This window comes from Argiope bruennichi, chromosome 3 (genome assembly GCF_947563725.1).
Source record: "Argiope bruennichi chromosome 3, qqArgBrue1.1, whole genome shotgun sequence".
NCBI classification, from domain to species: Eukaryota; Metazoa; Arthropoda; class Arachnida; order Araneae; family Araneidae; genus Argiope; species Argiope bruennichi.
Genome location: NC_079153.1, coordinates 52,244,271 through 52,263,280, shown reverse-complemented (window position 1 = coordinate 52,263,280; position 19,010 = coordinate 52,244,271). Strand labels below are relative to the sequence as shown.

The 19,010-nt window shown below is 27.9% G+C and overlaps 1 protein-coding gene across 1 annotated transcript; it reads right to left on the bottom strand.

Moving 5' to 3' along the window:
• Positions 1-1,622: 1,622 nt before the first annotated feature.
• On the bottom strand, positions 1,623-16,702 carry LOC129964266 (uncharacterized). The gene is made up of 10 exons (XM_056079015.1): positions 16,675-16,702; positions 14,577-14,639; positions 12,993-13,208; positions 9,921-10,100; positions 5,274-5,453; positions 4,968-5,147; positions 4,671-4,850; positions 4,340-4,519; positions 4,071-4,250; positions 1,623-2,820 (listed from the first exon to the last, which is right to left on the bottom strand). Exons 2-10 carry the CDS (start codon positions 14,611-14,613, stop codon positions 2,042-2,044), a joined length of 2,112 nt encoding a protein of 703 aa, XP_055934990.1. The 5' UTR covers positions 14,614-14,639; positions 16,675-16,702; the 3' UTR covers positions 1,623-2,041.
• Positions 16,703-19,010: the final 2,308 nt, after the last annotated feature.

Sequence of the window (19,010 nt, the reverse complement as noted above, 5' to 3'; positions counted from 1 at the left end):
TCTTTGAATTGAATTAAGCATTTTTGTTGTGATCCTTGGTGATATTTTTAGAGATTAATCGGTGGCAGGAAATTAATAGTACCCGAAAATAGAATTTGTGTTTTAAGAGTGTATATTCCATTCGATTGAAACCAAAATTTGACACTGAACTACATTAGTAGTCTCAAAATCATATACCAAATTTGATATATTTCAATCATTGCGTTTTTGGGTTGTCGTGCTTACTTGCTTGTGATAGTACAGACCAAAATAAAGTCAACTCCTTGACAAATTTTGTTCCAATTCTAGATGTTAAATCTAAGTATCTTATTTTATCTATCTGACTCCCTTTATTTTGTAGTTACCATATTAACTTATATTCGGGCAAATCTTCCTCTGAATGGATTTAGCACAAAATTTGTTAGAAATCTACTAGCTTTTTGTAAAGATCATATACTAATTATATATAAACATGGAGATTCGTCAAAATCTAGAGTTCTAATTTTCTGACGTTTACAATATTTTCTCTACATTGCGTTATGTAAAAAAAAAAAAAAAAAAAAAAAAAAAATTGCAAATGGAGATATATATTTTATATCAAGTATAAAACTCATGAGAAAGGTTGGAGTACATTAATAACTTATCTGAGAGTCATGAGCATTGAGAAGAAACAATAAATTTCAGAATCTATACAATAGCAGTCTGGGAATTCCATAGATGTTTTCTATTTAGAATATATAAAGTGGAATTTTTTCGATTTCTCTGGAAAGTAGAGAATAGTGAGGTATAAGTGATCACTAATGACACATCTAGAGGTCATGAGTTTTTATATCTTAAAATTTTAGAAATAGTTCGAATGGTTAGGGTTGGCAAACTCTGTTGCGGTTGTTTTTTCTTTCAGAATTTGATTTTGTTAACATTCATTATGTCATTTTCATACAGTCACCTTGATAATTGTATGAAGACCCGATAGTTAATCCCCCTCTTTTTAGAATACCTATAATAAAAGAGATAATATCAAAATAATACATTATACAAATATGAATTTTAATAATACTTTTCTTCCCATAGATGTAACACCCTCCGCTCTAGGAGCGTGGTGTAGAAATAGGAGGTGAGAGGAAGAAGATATGATTAAGAAAGAAGAAAATCTGCGAAACAGATAACTTTTGAAACACGAAATATGCATTCCATTAATAAATTAAAAAAAAACATTTAAAAATTGCTAAATATAAGTTACACAGAAAAAATATATTTTAAATTTCACAAATGATTGGATTGGGGCGGAAGGGAGGTTAAAAATTGATAGATAAACATGAGATTCTATTATAAAACTTTTAGAAAACTGGATTAAGAAACTTTGAGTTTTTAGTAACTCTTTTTTTCATATATTAAGTGCTTCTAAACTACAATTTTGAACAGTAGGGTGATTCAGCACAAAAATTCAAAAGTTTGAAACAGTAACTGAATTTTTTCTCCAATTAAATGAGCAATCTATGAAAAAAGTATAGGAACCATTTTAAAGGAAACTCATTTGCCGAACTTTTTTTAAAATTATTATTTCTTAAAATTTCTACGGAGAAAGAAATACAAAATACAAGTATACAATGAAATTTTTTTATTTATATGTACACTAACTTGCTACATTGTACACATTGAATGTATGCTTATCAAGGATTTATTTAGTGAAATACATTATATAAACTTATTTTCATTAGATTTATTACATTTTTTTAATAAATCTAATGAAAAACAAAACAGAGCCATTTAATTACAATTTTATAAAATGGAAATAAAAGGGAAAGAAAGAATAAATTATGATTTGCTAATCATTGATTACTAAATAAAGTCCTAACTAATAAAAAAAACTGACGGACTTTTCGGAAAGAATTAATTACTTTATAAAGAAAAGCCACGAAAAAACTCGAATTAAGATCGTAAATCGATATATAGAATCGATATCGGTATATAATAGATATCGATATCGATATATACTAAGCAAAAAAAACCAATGAAATTTCAAGCACAATTTTTCAAAAATATCCCTGGAAAGTCTAGAGTTTTATTCATATTCACATCGTCTAACGCGCTGTTTATATACAAGATTAGAAGGACAAGTGAATATAGATGGTATATCATGGGCACATACTATAAATTTGTGCTTATCCGTAGGATGAGGAAAGTACCCATTTGGTTCAGGACACTTTACATTCAGCTCATCAGAAGTTGTTACTTCCTCTGTACTTGGTGAAAACGTTACCTCCATTGTTGTCTCGAATAGCGTTGGTTCAGTGATCTCACCTTCCTTGTTTTCTTTAGAAATGGTATGATTTGTAGAATGGGTAGAACTCATCTGAGGGCTAACGGTTTGAGAAATAATTGAAATTTCACTTGAAGTAGTCTGTAAGGTTGAAGTTTCAGTAGTTGATTCCGAGGATGAAATTTCAGTTGTTGACGGTAAGGTTGAAATTTCGGTTGTTGACTGTAAGGTTGAACTTTCGGTTGTTGTTGGTGCAGATGTTGTTGATATTTCAATAGTTGACAGTGTAGCTGCAATTGTACTCGTTATTGTTTCAGAAATAGTTGATGTTTCGATTGACTGGCCATCAGTTGGAGGTGGTTGGGTAATTATTTTGTTAGTGGTTTCCGAAATTCTCGAATTTGTCCGTTCAGAATCTGGATCCTGAGTAGAGTATGTAATTTGTTCAGTTGATGTTGTTTTTTGAGTAGTGGTAGTAGAAACAACAGGATCAGTTGCTGTCTTCTCCTTTTGATCATCAGGAGTAGTAGAAGTGGCAAAAGTTGTAACTGTTGATGGCACTTTTTCTGTTGTTGATAAACCTAGGAAAAGATCAATGAATCTGAATCATTTACACTAAACTAGATGAATCAAAAATAATTTCAATGAATTTCTCAAGTGCATATTAAAATAAGTATTTTTGTAAAACTTAAATACAAGTATCTATATAAAATAAGGACAAAAAAAAAATTATGAATATTTTAAATTCGAGTGCATAAATTTTAAAGATGTATGTTGTAAGACTAATTCATTTTAGTCACCTTCAAAACTGAAATCTTTTTTCAACAGTAAATATTTAAAGTTGATGCAAATTTTATCAAAGGTATCCAAATACAATTGATTTAATATTGTTGTGGAGTTTTTGTGAACACTGAATATTTGACACATTAACAATAATCTAATGAGTAAGTCCTTATGAAATAGAAATGAGCGATATACCTTATATTAAAGCATTAAAATTAGACACTTCAAGTTTCCTAATTGCACAAAATTTCAAAATATATTGTTATGATATCTTCAAAATAATATATGGCTTACAGAATATCGAACAAAATCACAGTGTTATCATACTATATATTCCGTTAGGGTTCTTATTATTCAAAAAGTGATGGTGATATAATATCAACATTCACTAGGGTCATCATTGCATTCCTTTTCCTGCATCTTCAAAAAGTAACTAAAATTGAATCAAAACTAAATAATTCGAGATAAGTCTCATTTTCCTTTGATCAAAATCCTCACTTTTAAGAAACGTAGACTTAATGGATATCAAACTTCAATGGCATTCGAATAGTTGGAAATTATTAGAGGTTTGCTACTCAGATAATAGAACGCTAATTGCTCTAGGAGTTTTTTTAATATGTGTAATAGAATATCCTATTTATTTGTTGATTTTCACCAAACATTATAATCTGCTGTTATGTCCTTCATCTGATCTTGAAAAGTGATACATACAAAATTAATTAACATTGACTGACCAGGAATCTGAAATTTCATATCTCATCTGTCAATCTTCAGAAGCATATATGGTGCAATAACAATGTGGTTTCCTAATTTGAAATTAATCACAGTACCATGTTGAAATTCAGCATATATTTAATCAGCAATGCAATTAAAAAGAAGGCTGGTACGTAAAACGTTTTATCTCTTGATCTCTAGAGTTACTGTAATGTAGTAATATGCAAGTTCAATGTATATCTTTTTTTTTCTATTTCCTATATTTTTATTACACATGAAATGACTGATTACAAATAGTTATGAATACTGAATATTCGTCAATTTTTTTTCTTACTTTCGACACAAGTGTAGATTTTTGATGATTCACACTTTTCTGATGAAGGGTTGAATAACATATTCCTTTCACATTTTTTGCTTTTAAGTATACCATCGGAACATTTATAATATTCCTTGCAGGTTGTGCCAGGTTTTAGAAATTTACCATTTCTTCTTGTACATTTATTTTTGTCAGGTGCTATGAAAAGATTTACGGTATATTAGTTCCATAGCTATCAATTTAATACATCGTAAACTGGAATTTTTGATTCTATAATAATTTCTTACTTTCAATGCAAGTGTATTTTTCCGTCATTTCGCAGTTTTCAGTTGATGGATTGAACAATTTGCCAATCGGGCACTTCCTTTCTTCAGGCTCGCCATTTGAGCATTCATAATATTTCATGCAATTTGTTCCTGGCTTCAAAAATTTTCCGTTTCTTTTGGGACATTCTTTTCTTTCAGGTTCTGTGCACAAATATATATAAAGATTAACCCTTTTCTTTTCCTTAAAAGACTTTTAAAATGCATTCATAATGGGAAGTTAAACAGCAGAGTTTTAAGATAGTACAATTTTAATAAAATAAAATTAGTATTTTTTTCAGATTTCATTTCTTACTTTCAATGCAAGTGTATTTTTCCATCATTTCGCAATTTTCAGTCGATGGATTGAACAATTTGCCAATCGGACACTTCTTTTCTTCAGGCTCGCCATTTAAGCACTCATAATATTTCAAGCAGTTTGTTCCTGGCTTCAAAAATTTTCCGTTTCTTTTGGGGCATTCTTTTCTTTCAGGTTCTGTTCACAAATATATATAAAGGTTAACTCTTTTCCCCTTAAAAATGCTATTAATGCGAAATTAAACAACAATTTTAACAAAATAAAATTAGTATTTTTTCAAATTTTGTTTCTTACTTTCAATGCAAGTGTAAAATTCAGCAGATTCACATTTTTCTGTCGTTGGATTGAATAACGTATTTTTTGAGCATTGCTGTTCTTCAGGCTCACCGTTCGAACAATTGTAATATTTCCTGCAATTTGTCCGTGGTTTCAAAAACTGTCCATTTCTTCTCGGACATTCTTTTCTTTCTGATGCTACAGATGAATATCAAAAATCTAATTTAATGAATAAAAATGTATGTAATTCTTTTTTATATTTTGGATAAAGAGCTTATATGATTTAAGTAATTAAAGAACTATTTAGTAAATTTCATCTCTTACGTTCTATACAAGTATAAAACTGTGATGGTTCACATTTTCCTTTTGATGGATTAAATAATGTATTTTTCTGGCAACATTTTTCATTAGGTCTGCCGTTTGTGCAGTTGTAATATTTCTTGCAGTTTGTTCTGGGCTTCAAAAACAACCCATTAGGACTTGGGCATTTTTTCCATTCTGGTTCTATAGAAAAGTGGAGAGATAAAATTCAAGGATAGATGGAATGAATAAAACAAATACACGCAGATAAAACACACATAAGGATAAAACAATTACATGAAGAATAACTTGATTGGTTCGAATTATTTACAGCGCTGATGTCTTAACAATTCGCAACTTTTGATTAAAATGTAAATTGATTATTACAATGATATTCTGATGGACATTGACTCACACACTGTTCAAGAACTTTGGACATTTACTTTTATATAATCATTCAAATAAAATAAGATGATACCAATTCCCTAATAAAGTTGATTGAATTGTAAGAAATATATTCTTTTTATTAGAATCCATCGACTGAAGAACAGTTTGTCGTTGAAAGTGATAGTAAGCAATTGTACCATTTTGACATTTGTTTCGTTGTTTCATCAACTATTCCTGTAAAATATATTATTGAAACATATCTTTTGAAAAGATTTATTCTTTATTCAACTGGTTTGAAAGTTTCCTTTAGTTTTCTAAACACATTAAGCTTCCTTTCTAAACGCATGGAAATGAATTATCAATTATTTTAATTAGGATATACTTCATATTGGAATTCCGTTTAACATTTCGTCTAGAATGCATGGCATAAAAGTTGAATTGGAATGATTTTTTTAAGATAAAAAATATGAATTGGCATGTTTTCTGTTTACGTATGTATATATACTTATTTACTTTTATTTAAAGTCGTGTTCAAAAATGCATAGTTTCTCTTTAACTAAGTCATATAAGAAATTGTCTTCGACTTAATAGCCTCGTGCATATTTTTAGTTAAATCCCAATGCTTGCATCCAAACGTTGCAGTTTAAATCAGAAAGATAAGCTTCGTAACTCATTGAACAAGGACTGAGTACCAAGTTCGTTATTAGGAAGTAAGTAAAATTTCAGAGGGAAAAAAAAGTACAATACTAGCTGTATTTCTTAGATGTACAGAAAACTTGGTATGCTGAGCAAACAAGAAGCTCCTGCTGTTCGAGCAATATTTCATTCGTTCCTTTCAAATAATAAACAAATTATGAAATGTAATCTTATTCATTTATTGGAACTTTTCAATCTTGTGAAGATCCATGAAAAATGTTCTTCTTAGCAGAACGTGCGATTTAGTTAAGGAAGGATTTGAACAACGTTTAATTTTAATTGTTTCTAATGAATTATAATTTTCTGGCTGGTATATATATATATATATATATATATATATATATATATATATAGAGAGAGAGAGAGAGAGAATTAGTAATAAAAACCAAATTAATAGGAAAAAAAGTATCAAAATTAAACCAAATAAAATAAGAATCCGGCCTAAAGACTTTCTCAAGGGTCACCCTCAGGCAGGGATTCAAAATAAGCGGTTTTTTCTGTGAGGAATCCAAACTAAAATTGTCCAACAGTATTGAATCTTCGTGACCCGAAAATCCCCTGAAATTAGGCCTAAGAGATGCACCATTTTTACAGAAACGAAACAAAACAATAAATTAAAAGAATACGACCTCTAATAAGCAAAAATACAATACCATATAATAACTCTCATAATATCCAAGAATTTTATCACACAGAATTCTTTGTTAGCATTATTTTTATTATTAAATAGTAAATTGTTTCTTCCAATATTAAGCTTACATTTAATTAGATCAATAATTATATACTTAGTGTACGAATTTTTAAACTTTAAATCCCCGAATTTATTATTTATTAACCATTTAATTTTATTATTTCTAAGACTAAAAATTATTTCCTAATTTTGTGAATGTTTTCACTATTGTGTTCCAGATTACAATATATATATATATATACTAGCCGCCTTTGGCGACCAACCGGTTCGCCAATCTTAATGTTCGTTAAAATTTTAATAATTAAATATTTTATGCAATTCCTACTTTAATAGCTTCTTCATCAAAATATTTTAAAACTTCACATTTTGATTGTCATATAATTCATTCATAATATTATAAAGGCCTTCAGTTATAACGTAATATGTATCTCTCTAATTTTCTGTTAGCACCCGTAGAATTTATGCTTTAAATTAAAGTGGAAAGAATTAATCTTCAATTAATACAATAATATTTTTTACAGAAACAAAGCATTTTTTTATAATCTGATTACTGAAAATAGAGTCACTCAGCGTTTAAACTTTATGGGCACTAAAGAATATCTTTTTTAATTTATGTAATATCTCAAGAATTTGTCAACAAAATTTTCTTAGATTCATCATGAACAGATCGATTCATTAACAATGTTTAATTTTAAATGCATCAAACAATAAGAAAATAAAACGAATCGTTTAAAATAAACGGTTGAAAACAGGCTTTAAAAAAACTACTTAAAAAACGATGTACTTAAAACTATAAGCATATACAAAAAATATATAACTAACATAAATACATTTTAATTACAAAAGCATACAACGAACCTAAAAATAATTTAAATCCAATCTGCATCTGTTGATAACAATTGTCAACAGAATGCGGAATTCAGAACACAATGCGCATGCATGAATTTTCAACGCCAGTTACGTAACACAAATACGTGATTTTTTCTACGCCAGTTGGGGTAACGCTATGCGGATTAGAAATTTTTAATTTCCTTTATTCTGTTTTATTTTAATTCAAAAGTACTTCAGAATGAATCTGAAAGATCGATTAATTAACAATGTTTAATTTTAAATGCATAAAACATTCAGAAAATAAACAGAATCGTTTGAAATAATCCGCCGAAAAATATTAACCCTAGCCTCATTACTGTTGGGAGAAAAAAAAACCTGAAGCCTTACCCATTTGGCGGGGGTGAAAATGGAAGATTTTTTTGGCGGGAAAGTTAATTTTTAATTAATAATTAAAATTTTAATTAAAAATTCGAAAAAAGGAACCCCAGGTGCACATTCCCAACCTCCAAGGTATACATGTACCAAATTTGATAGCTCTAGGTCAAACGGTCTCACACACATTGAGCTTTATTATATATATATATATATATATATATATATATATATATATATATATATATATATATATATATATATATATATATATATATATATATATATATATATATATATATATATATAAAACAAAACATCGTTTATAATGAAAAGAAATGAGAAATTAAACTAAATTGAATTAGGTTACATATTTATCTGATGAACTGGAATATATCGATTGCATTTTAAATACTGAGCTGGAAACATATTTCACTCAGAAGTTGGTAGAATTTGGAAATAATCTGGCACTAAAATGCAAATGATTTTATAAACAGAACGTGGCTATTTATTTAAGGAAGAATTTGAGCAAACTTTTTATTTATTTATCTATTCATTTTCAGTGTTATAACAAATGGCATGATCTGTGCTCATGTTAAGCATTAAAAAATGGTGAAAGTTAATTTTAAAATTCAATTTGTTACTTCCAATACAGATATAGAGACTGCGCTATTCACATTTTCCTTTGGAGGGATCGAATAATGAATCATCAGTCGTCACTCACTCACTCCCGCTTTAGCTTTACCAATAGAATATCGACAGTACTCCTTGCAATTTGTTCTAAAGGGTGTCCCAAAGTTAACGCAAGATTTCAATTTGAAATCCTTCGTGTAGTAAAATGTTGACAACTCTATTAAAAACCCATCTGGCAGCAAATAGTTTAGGGTTAGTAAAAATGAGAGTTACACGACAGAACAATGTGTTAACGCAAGATTTGAATTAAATAAAAAACACTGTTTTTTATTTAATTCAAATCTTTCTTTAAATTGTTCTTTAAATTGTTATATTTTTTATTGAATTGTTATATTTTTATTTATAATTTACAGGGCAAGGTTATGTATGGAATAACACATAGGGCAAATGGTCCCCACGGGTTTGTTGGCACATATGCATTCTTCTATCGTAAGTTTTCAATGACCCTTTTTCCATAAATGTGGCTGAATTTCGTTGATGCAGCATTAAATTTCCTCATTCAATGCACGTGTGTTTGTGTGCTTGTTGGTATAGACATTTGACTTCAAATAACCCCATAAAAAGAAATCCAATGGTGTTAAATCACACGATCTATAGAGCCAAACCTCAAATTTTCGAAAGCTGGACGCCAGAGATTTTTGAAATATTATTCAACAATGAAAACATGTTGTTCTGTCGTGTAACGCTCCATTTTTACTAACCCTAAACTATCAGCTGTCAAATGGTTTTTTAATAGGGTTGACAATACTTTACTGCACGAATGGTGGTAAATTCAAATCTTGTGTTAATTTTGGCACACATTACGTTTCAAATATAATCCATTTTCTCCTTTATATTCTTTATTTTTCTGTTCTCTAGAAATTTATAAAGCAAATATGTTTTTAATACAAAAAAAAAGTTTTGAAAATGCAATTTTATTAGTGTACTAAAAAATAGTGACATAATAAAGTAGAACAAATAAAAAAGAATGCCTGTACCAATTTGAAAATAAATTCTCTTACTTTCAATGCAAGTATACAAATCGGGCCATTCACAGTTTTCTTTCGAGGGATCGAACAGCGAATCCCCTGGACAAGTTTCCTCCTGAGCTTTTCCATTACAACAGCGATAGTATTTCTTGCATTCGGTTCCAGGTTTTAGGAATAATCCATTTTGTCTTAAACATTCTTTATCTTTTACTTCTGTAAAAATTTATTAAATAAATAAATTTTAAAATAAAAAACAATTTTTAATAAAGAACTTTTTTTTTTAACATGCTAAGAATAGTGAGTAAAAAGTAAAAAATAATTTCAAGTTTTTTTATAAATAATTATTTTTATTATTATAAATACTATGGAATCTAGAATTGAATTTTTCTTAAATTTCCTATAAATAACTGATTAACTGATAATTGATAAAACTGATAACTGATAAAACACAATGCGCATGAGTGAATTTTAAATGGCAATTATGGTAACCCAAATGGGTGAATTTTCTACGCCAGTTGGGGTAACGCTACGCAGATTAGAAATTTTTAATTCCTTGATTCTGATTTATTTTAATTCAAAAGTTAATGAATCTAAAAGATCGATTAATTAACAATGTTTAATTTTAAATGTATCAAACACTTTGAAAATAAACAGAATCGTTTGAAATAATCGGCCGAAAATATGTTAAGCCTATCCTTGTTAGCGTGGGAAAATAACTGAAGCCTTACCCATTTGGCGATGGGGAAATGAAAAGATATTTTGGCGGGAAAGTCAGTTTTTAAATAGTAATTAAAAATTTAAAAAAAGGGACCCCAGGTGCACATTCTCGACCTCCAAGGTATGCAAATTTGGTAGCTGTAGGTCGAACGATCTGACCTGTAGAGCGCCAACACACACACACACACACACACACACACACACACACACACACACACACACACACACACACACACACACACACACACACACACACACACACACACACACACATTGAGCTTTATTATAAGTATAGATAGAATTTTGTGTTATAACTTGTTCCGAAACTATTGGATGAAAATATTAGGATTTCAATAATTCTTTTTATTAAAATCTAGTTAAAATCTTGAAACACCTTTTTAAAGAGCATTTGCTACATAAGAAGTAACAATGCACTGAATTTTATAACACTCAATTCAGCAATCTGCCTTATAGAGAGTTTTGAACAATTTTCGCATCATACACGTCGTAACAAGCATATCGTAATTTACATTTAGTATGCCAGTAAGAAAAATTATTACATCAATATAAATAAAATGGTGAAATTGTTCTTTTTCAGGTACAAACGATTTTCTTGTCATTTTATTATTTCATCGAGATCTTTGGAAATAACTGAAACTTTATTTTTTTAATCAATTTTTCTTCCGTATGCGAAAGAAGGTTTCTGATTGGTTGTTGACTTAAAAAAATATTTTGCCGGCAAATTGTTCGAAATTATTTTGTTTTAATTAATGCTTCACCATTTCATTATCAATCTTTTACCTTACGTCCGTTTCTTTTTATTGTTTAATAGAATTTTTTATTACATTAGCTACTTTTTCTCCGAATATTCATTATCAAGATAATTAAACAAAAAGGTGAATGGAACAGAAATTTATTGAACGAATAAACTTTGGAATTTATTTTAGCCTATGCTTTTCATGAAAATCGGTTTTACTACGATGAAATATGAATTGATCTGGAGTAATAATTCAAAATTAATACATTAAAATTACTAATAATAATTATTTATTTTAAAGAATTTTGCCCTTTTGAATTCAGTTCAATGTTTAATCTTTTCGTATTGTAAAAAAAAATGAAGACCTTTAAATTCGATTTTTTAGTTCAATTTTTAGGCAAATGAAGATCTGTAAATTTGATTTTCTAGTTCAATTTGGAGATTAAATTCGATTTTCTAATTGAATTTCTAGATAGATGAAGGTCTTTAAATAGGATTTTTCAATTGAATTTCTAGGTAAATGGAAATCTTTAAGTTCGATTTTCTAGTTGAATTTCTAAGTTCCCGCTTCCTTGGATAACAAGGCTTTTTTTTTTTTTTTTTTTTTTTTTTTTTTTTTTTTTTTTTTACTTTTACCAATGAAAGGTTTAATTACAAAAGAGAGCAAGATCTATGTTCAATTATATATATGATTAATTCGAATATTCAAAATATATTAATGACTAATTCGAAACCCTCGTTCTCCTATCAAATTCGTATAGTCTACAAAAAATTGTAATCAAAGGTAAAAAATAACGATGATTATGAATATAAAAATACCAAAACATTAAGCAAACGATTAAACTCTGACTTGCCCCCTTGCCATTAAATCTAACCTAATCAAACCGAACTCTGATTTTTCTAATAGTCAAGAACTTTGCATTGCTTTTTCGATTAACTGCATTTTTGACATGGTAATAATTATGTTCAAAATACATTAGTATGATTATACTGTATCGATGATATATCAGTTATATATCTAACTTGCAATTATTATGAGTTATATGATTTTCCCTTTTTTTATGTAGCACTTCACTCAATCCATTTAGAGCATATTTTTGCCTGGTTTATTGCTGGAAACCTATTATTGGCTCCCAAATAAGGAAGTCACGTTTTTGTTATTATTGCAATTCATGCATATAGTTTTTTTATGTTATGTTATTTTGTGCGATTTTTCTGTAGCATCTTATAAGATGTCTTGAATTTTATTCTTCTAATCTCGATATCATTCTCAATTGATAATATTCTAATAATTCTTTATTTATATCCGAATTTTAATTCATATCTTTTTAAAACCTGTCATAGAACGCATTATTCTTTCATATTTCCCAGATTAAAAAAAAAAAAAAAACATTTCTTCTCATTTGTTCCTATTAGATAGTTTAAACAGTTGCTTATAATTTTTCCTCGAACATTCATCCCATCTTCGGCTAGGGAATCGAATTTGCTTCAAGAACGGGGCTGTGACTTGGTTCAGAAGTTCTAATAAAGACCATGCTTTTTTACAAGTCAGGTTTTCATCAAATCATCAAGCAAACAATCTTAGAAGGAAACTTCAGGAATCTTATTCAGAAGACTATTATACTACTTACTTTCAAGGCATGGGTATAGTTCCTCCCAGTCACACCATTCTTTATTTGCATTAAAATGTTCTCCATCTTTGCATGTCTTTTCTTCGGGAACGAAGTTCTTGCACTCATAATATCTCTTACATAAGGTTCCAGGCATAGGAAATTTCCCGTTTCTTTTGCGACATATCTTTGTGTTTGGCCTTGCAGAGGCGATTCCGGATAGGAATAAAATGAAACCTAAACAATTAAAAAGATTTTGTGGAGTTATGAAATATGGTTTATTGGCTTCCATAATTTTATTTGTATATGGAATATGCTAATATCATCTGCTAAGTTACCAGATCTCACAATCATTTTTCGGTTATTCTAGTTTAATTTTTTGTTCCATAAATGATTATCTTTTGTTCCATATATTTGGTAAAATGCTGAAAAATGTCGTAATCATGTTGATTTGTTCAAGTAAAGTATTGATGGAAAAAAAAATACGCAATTCTATTTTTGTACTGTCTTACGCATCTTATTTGTTATGTTTTTTTTTAATTTATTCTTGACACATCTGAATATTAAACAAAAATTTCCCACTCTGCTGCTACGAAAATTGACCGAACTTTGATTTTCATTAGCCAATGAACGGTCGCTTCAGTGAAGCATTGTGCGCTAATTGCTGCATACATTGAGATATCTTAAATGGTAATTTTTAAAGCTTTATACCTCAATCAATTTGTGCAGAAAAGTAGCTTTATTTTGTTTAAAATACTAATTAATAATTAATGAAGCTTAATTTAGAGCATTCTGAAATAGGAATTTGCGTTAATGATTTTGAAAATAGTTATTGGATTACAATAAAGTATTATAATTTAGAAACTATTATTAGGTTGCATTTATAATGAACCGCCCATATAATTTGTATCCTCTGTAACATGTACTCACTCTGAAACAGTATGAAATACTTATAGATATATATATATAAGTCAAATTCGAAATTAATTACAATACATTTTTCCACTGAAGGGCATAGTTTGTTCACGGGTACCATAGGCGGAACACGACTGTTCGCATCAAAGCACGAAAGCAAAGGGTGTGAATTTTCCCCTTAAAGTTTTCCCTAAGGAAATCCTGTAGGAATTTCTTTGACACATGTCGATTCAGGAAAGGGAATATTAGGCATCTTTGAAATGAATGCCGTAAGAGTTAAGGATTTTTATCCCTTTGCTGGAAGAGCAAGAACTGAAACAGAGAAACTTTTTAGAGCGCGTGTTAGAAATAATTAAATAAAAAAAGTGGGATTTGATAAAGAAATAAGAGAAAATTTTAAAATAAAATAATATGGGGTAATTTTAGATAAAAATTAGGAAATTAATTACGATATAATTAAAGAGATATCATTATATATATATGTATTCTATTAGATTTACAGTGGTCATAATTAAACAAATTTTCTCATTTCATAATGAAACGATATGCTAAAGTGTTCGTTTATAATATTAATGCTCTTCTTGGGCGATATTTATATTTTGTGGTTTTAAAAAAAAGGCTTGAATAATAACAATTACATACAAAATAACATAAACACAAAATTTTAGAATATAACGGGAATAAATTTACCGCAAAACAAAATGATCTTCTTTAAGTTGATATTCATTACTGGAATTGAAATATTTAAGAAACCTAAAGGAGAAACATTTTTTATTAGGAAAAAAATATGACATTATTTTTAAAAAACTATTTCATAATACATTACAAGGATAATTATTTTAAAACAGATGAATATTACTGAAAATATCGAATTTGCAACAAAAGAATTCTATTTATTGTATATTTTTGTTTTAATTATGAAAGGAATTAAAATTTTTAAAAAATCTATCGAGTGTTTCTGTTGAATTCTATGAAATTAGTGAGTAAATTACTTTTTAAATTTTAGATTTTAGAATCAAAAACAAAATGCTACATTTTAAATCACCTCTTAATATTTTCTAATCAGTTCAGAATCTGCATCATCTGTATAAAGCTTAAACATAAAATTTTCTTTTATTTAAATTTAATTTTTTTTAATCGAGAAGAAAATACAAGATTTTTTAACTTAATTATTTGTTTCGTTTGAGAAAAAAACAGCTATCAGAATTTAATCTAATTTTATAACAACTCTTTTTTGTTTAAGATCATAAATTCCTTGTGTTACTCCTGTTAAAAAAACTTTTATTTGTATAGAACTGCAATATAAGATTTAATTTTAAAAGAAAATCTGTGCAATTATCTCGGAATTTTCAACAAATATTTTAGAATTATAATACTAAAGTATCATGAACTGTTAATTAAATTCAAGTTTTATAGTATTATCGCTATTAAATAGAAACCCGAGGAACGATCTCTTTTGCTTTTTTCAGGTTGCATTAAATTTTAAGGTCCCCACCCCCAAAGCACCCATGAAGCATTTAATTATGATCTCGGAAAATAAAAAACGCACGGTAAATTGAATGGGCATAAAAGGGCCGAATGTTGATTATAAACTTAGTTAATTTTTTTAATCATCTAATCTAGAGTTTATGTGCCTTTAAGTCTGGAGTTGTTTTATTTTCATGAAAAAGTTAGTAAGAAAATACGAATATGATACAGCTTCAAAAATATATCTGCTAAAATGTTATATTAATTCATGATAATTAAAAATATTGAAAATATTTATGATTAAATAGTTTGAATCGATACCTTATTGTTGTAGTTTCTTTATAATTTTACTTTACGGAAAAAAAAATGTGTGATTTTCTACAACAAATATAATCTTCCCTTGTATATATATATATATATATATATATATATATATATATATATATATATATATATATATATATATATATATATATATATATATATATATATATTATATTATATTATATTTTCTGCATTCAATTTTTTATGGATAATCTGTTTATCACCCTTTATTTTTTTATGTCTCTACACTTGTTTATCATATTTTTTAAAAAATAATCACGAGTTTGAGATAAGTACATGCTTTTGCATGAAATCAGATATTATTACTAAAAAAACCCTAATAAATTCGATTTTTGATATATCAGTTGAATATATCGAGAAATTGATTCGAATTTTTTTTTTTGCTACCACAAACGGTGACAAATTACATTTAAATTTAAGTTTAAAAATTTAATAAAAATTAAAGGAAAATCGCGCGGAGATGAAAAGGACATTATTAGAATAGTAATACTTTGGAATTTTAACAAGATATAAAAAATTTTTGTAGCATAATTTGGTATGGATTTACTACTGGAAAGCTCAAAAATTTCAATTACTTTCTGATAAGTTAGATTATTTAATTAAGTTTTGCACTTTGAAAAGATGACAGCATTTATTCACATGTTTTAAATAATAATTGCTTCAAGTTTGGTTCAAATCGGTCCAATGACTTAGAAGATGTGAGATAAACGTATCCACATAACCTCATACTATAATTACTTTTATTTATATTAACATAAAATAAAATACTTCAAAAATAATTTGTAATAAAAGATGAAATCAATATATTATTGAAACCAATAAAGCTAAACATATTTACAGATATAATAATTGAAAAAACTATTAAAGAAAAGAAACATAAATAAATTGATGAATATTAATTCTGTTAGTTACTAATCATATGTTATCATTATATTATTTAGTTATTCAGTTAATAAAATAAAAACTGTTAACCAACAAACTATTAAACGGCCACCTATACTTGATAACGGAATTAGATGGCAAATCAAAACTTACCTCTTTTGATACGATAGGTGAATCGACTATAGATTGTTTATGTTAACTTCTAAGCTGTTGCATCTTATCACAATAAAAAAAATAATGACGAAAAAGACGCTAAGATTGCTTTCTTTAAATCACCTGACCTGATAAGATGGAAAGCGTTTGATTCATTGAAGAACAACCGAAAAACAAAGCTCATAAAACAATGGATTGAAGAAAAAATGAAGGACGTATCTTCCAAGAAGTACCGTTATTTCCATTTATTCAGATAACAAATAAGTGAATTTCCTTTTAAATTAAGTTACAAGAATAAACCGTTTGGGAAATAGATAATTTCAAATAAAACCAATGTTAATTTATAAGAATAATTTTAGTACTACCTCGGACCAAATTCTACAATGCATTGAATTGGACATAGAAAGTGTTACGCAAACAATGTGTTGATGCTTCTCATTTCTGCAGATAAGCAGACGCTGTCTCAGTGCATACATGCCTGGAAAAACTAAGCCTAACTAATAAAATTTAATTCAGGACGTATTTACACTTAATATCTATATTTCTCCAATGTAAGTAAGAATAGTTCTGATATTCAAGAATCTGTTATTTAGTTGTATTTTGTACCTGTTAATTAATTGTGTAATATTCTCAGCAAAGGGGCAGCCATGTTCCACCAGCGGTGGAACTTAGCATTATCACTTCCCCTTCGTTGCTGTGAATTTTTAAACTCTGAAAGACCAATTCTATGGAAGATATTTTATTTAAATGTACTTCAGTTTACTTGAATTTACTCAGTTGAATGGAATGACAGTTGCTGAAATTTTATTATTGCATTTTATTTCATTTTACTTTGCTTATTTTAAGTGAAAAAATTCAATAAGATGCGACGAAATATAGAAGGAAGAAAAATACCGCATTTATTAAGCAAACAATGATTTATGCATTAATTATTAAGTAACAATGATTTAAGTAAACAATGATCATTGCATTTAAAAAACCAGTTATTTAAAACATGCATATAAGATCCTGGAGTAACAATATTTGTTTAATTACTAATCATGAAAATTCATTTAAAAATCTTCCAAATTCATTCAATTCTTTAATGTTCCAGAAAAAAAAAACTTCGAACATGAATATTATTGATGATTCTTGTACGTTTAAAAAAGGATTTAAAACATCTTTATTGAATCTATTGAGCTGAATTTTTCAATTTCGATATCCGTTCATTTTGCTCTTTATAATAATAGTTCAACAAATAATTGCCAACTTTTTGTCAATAATATTAGTTTTTCAAAATTCCGAATAGACTTCTTCTAAAAATAATGTTTTTCATCGTTATTATCTTCAAATTAAAAAACAAACAAAAACATTTGGAGCAAAATATATAAAAACAAGGTAGGACTGAACGCACAAATGCTAGTAAAAAATATTTATTGATTATGTTTGACGACTACACATCTTTTATTATTATTATAATTAGAGAACGATTATATGTATAACATATCCATCGAATAGTTGAATACTAATATCGTCAAAGAAACAAAAATGAGCGATGTTCACGACAGCTTCATATTCTTATAGGTACTAACTGCCAAAACGATATTAATTACTCTATTAAGCTATATATGATTATTTATCTTTATCAATTTTTTATTTGACAAGAAATGACAAAATAACATTTCCCTTCGATTGGGAGATAACTTATGTGTGAATGTATTTTTTGTAGACAGCAGCAAAACAGTAACAAATTGCAAAAGATATATTTATATTTTTTTGTTCCAAAGGAAAATAAAGGTTATAGTTTCATTTAGAACTTGGTTCTGAGTTGAAAATATTTGACTACTCTTCTAACATATGTGCTATTTTAAATATAATACCGTTATGTTACCTTTTTGATAATTATTGCTTTAATGGATACTGAAAAATATTTATTCTATCGAAGAATTCTTCTCGAACGTAATGCTTCTATAAATAATCAGCAAAGAAAGATACATCTCATGGAACGAATACTTATTGCTAGGATGTTCTCTTTTGTAGCTCTGATATTGCCGGTAGAATTTCATCAATTTTCAAGATATCGTTTTCGAAAGATTTTAGAATACGCAATTACTCTGTGCTTAATTATTTATGCTATTGGAGATTTAAAAAGCTTAATAAGTGCACTATGGTTTTTACCTCTAGTTTTGGCACTATGTCAACTTTTCAGAGATCTTTTTACCATAACTTTACGCCTGACTCTTTTAAATAAACTCCAATCTATCTTCAACTTAATTAAATGCCTTCAAGATGTCCATT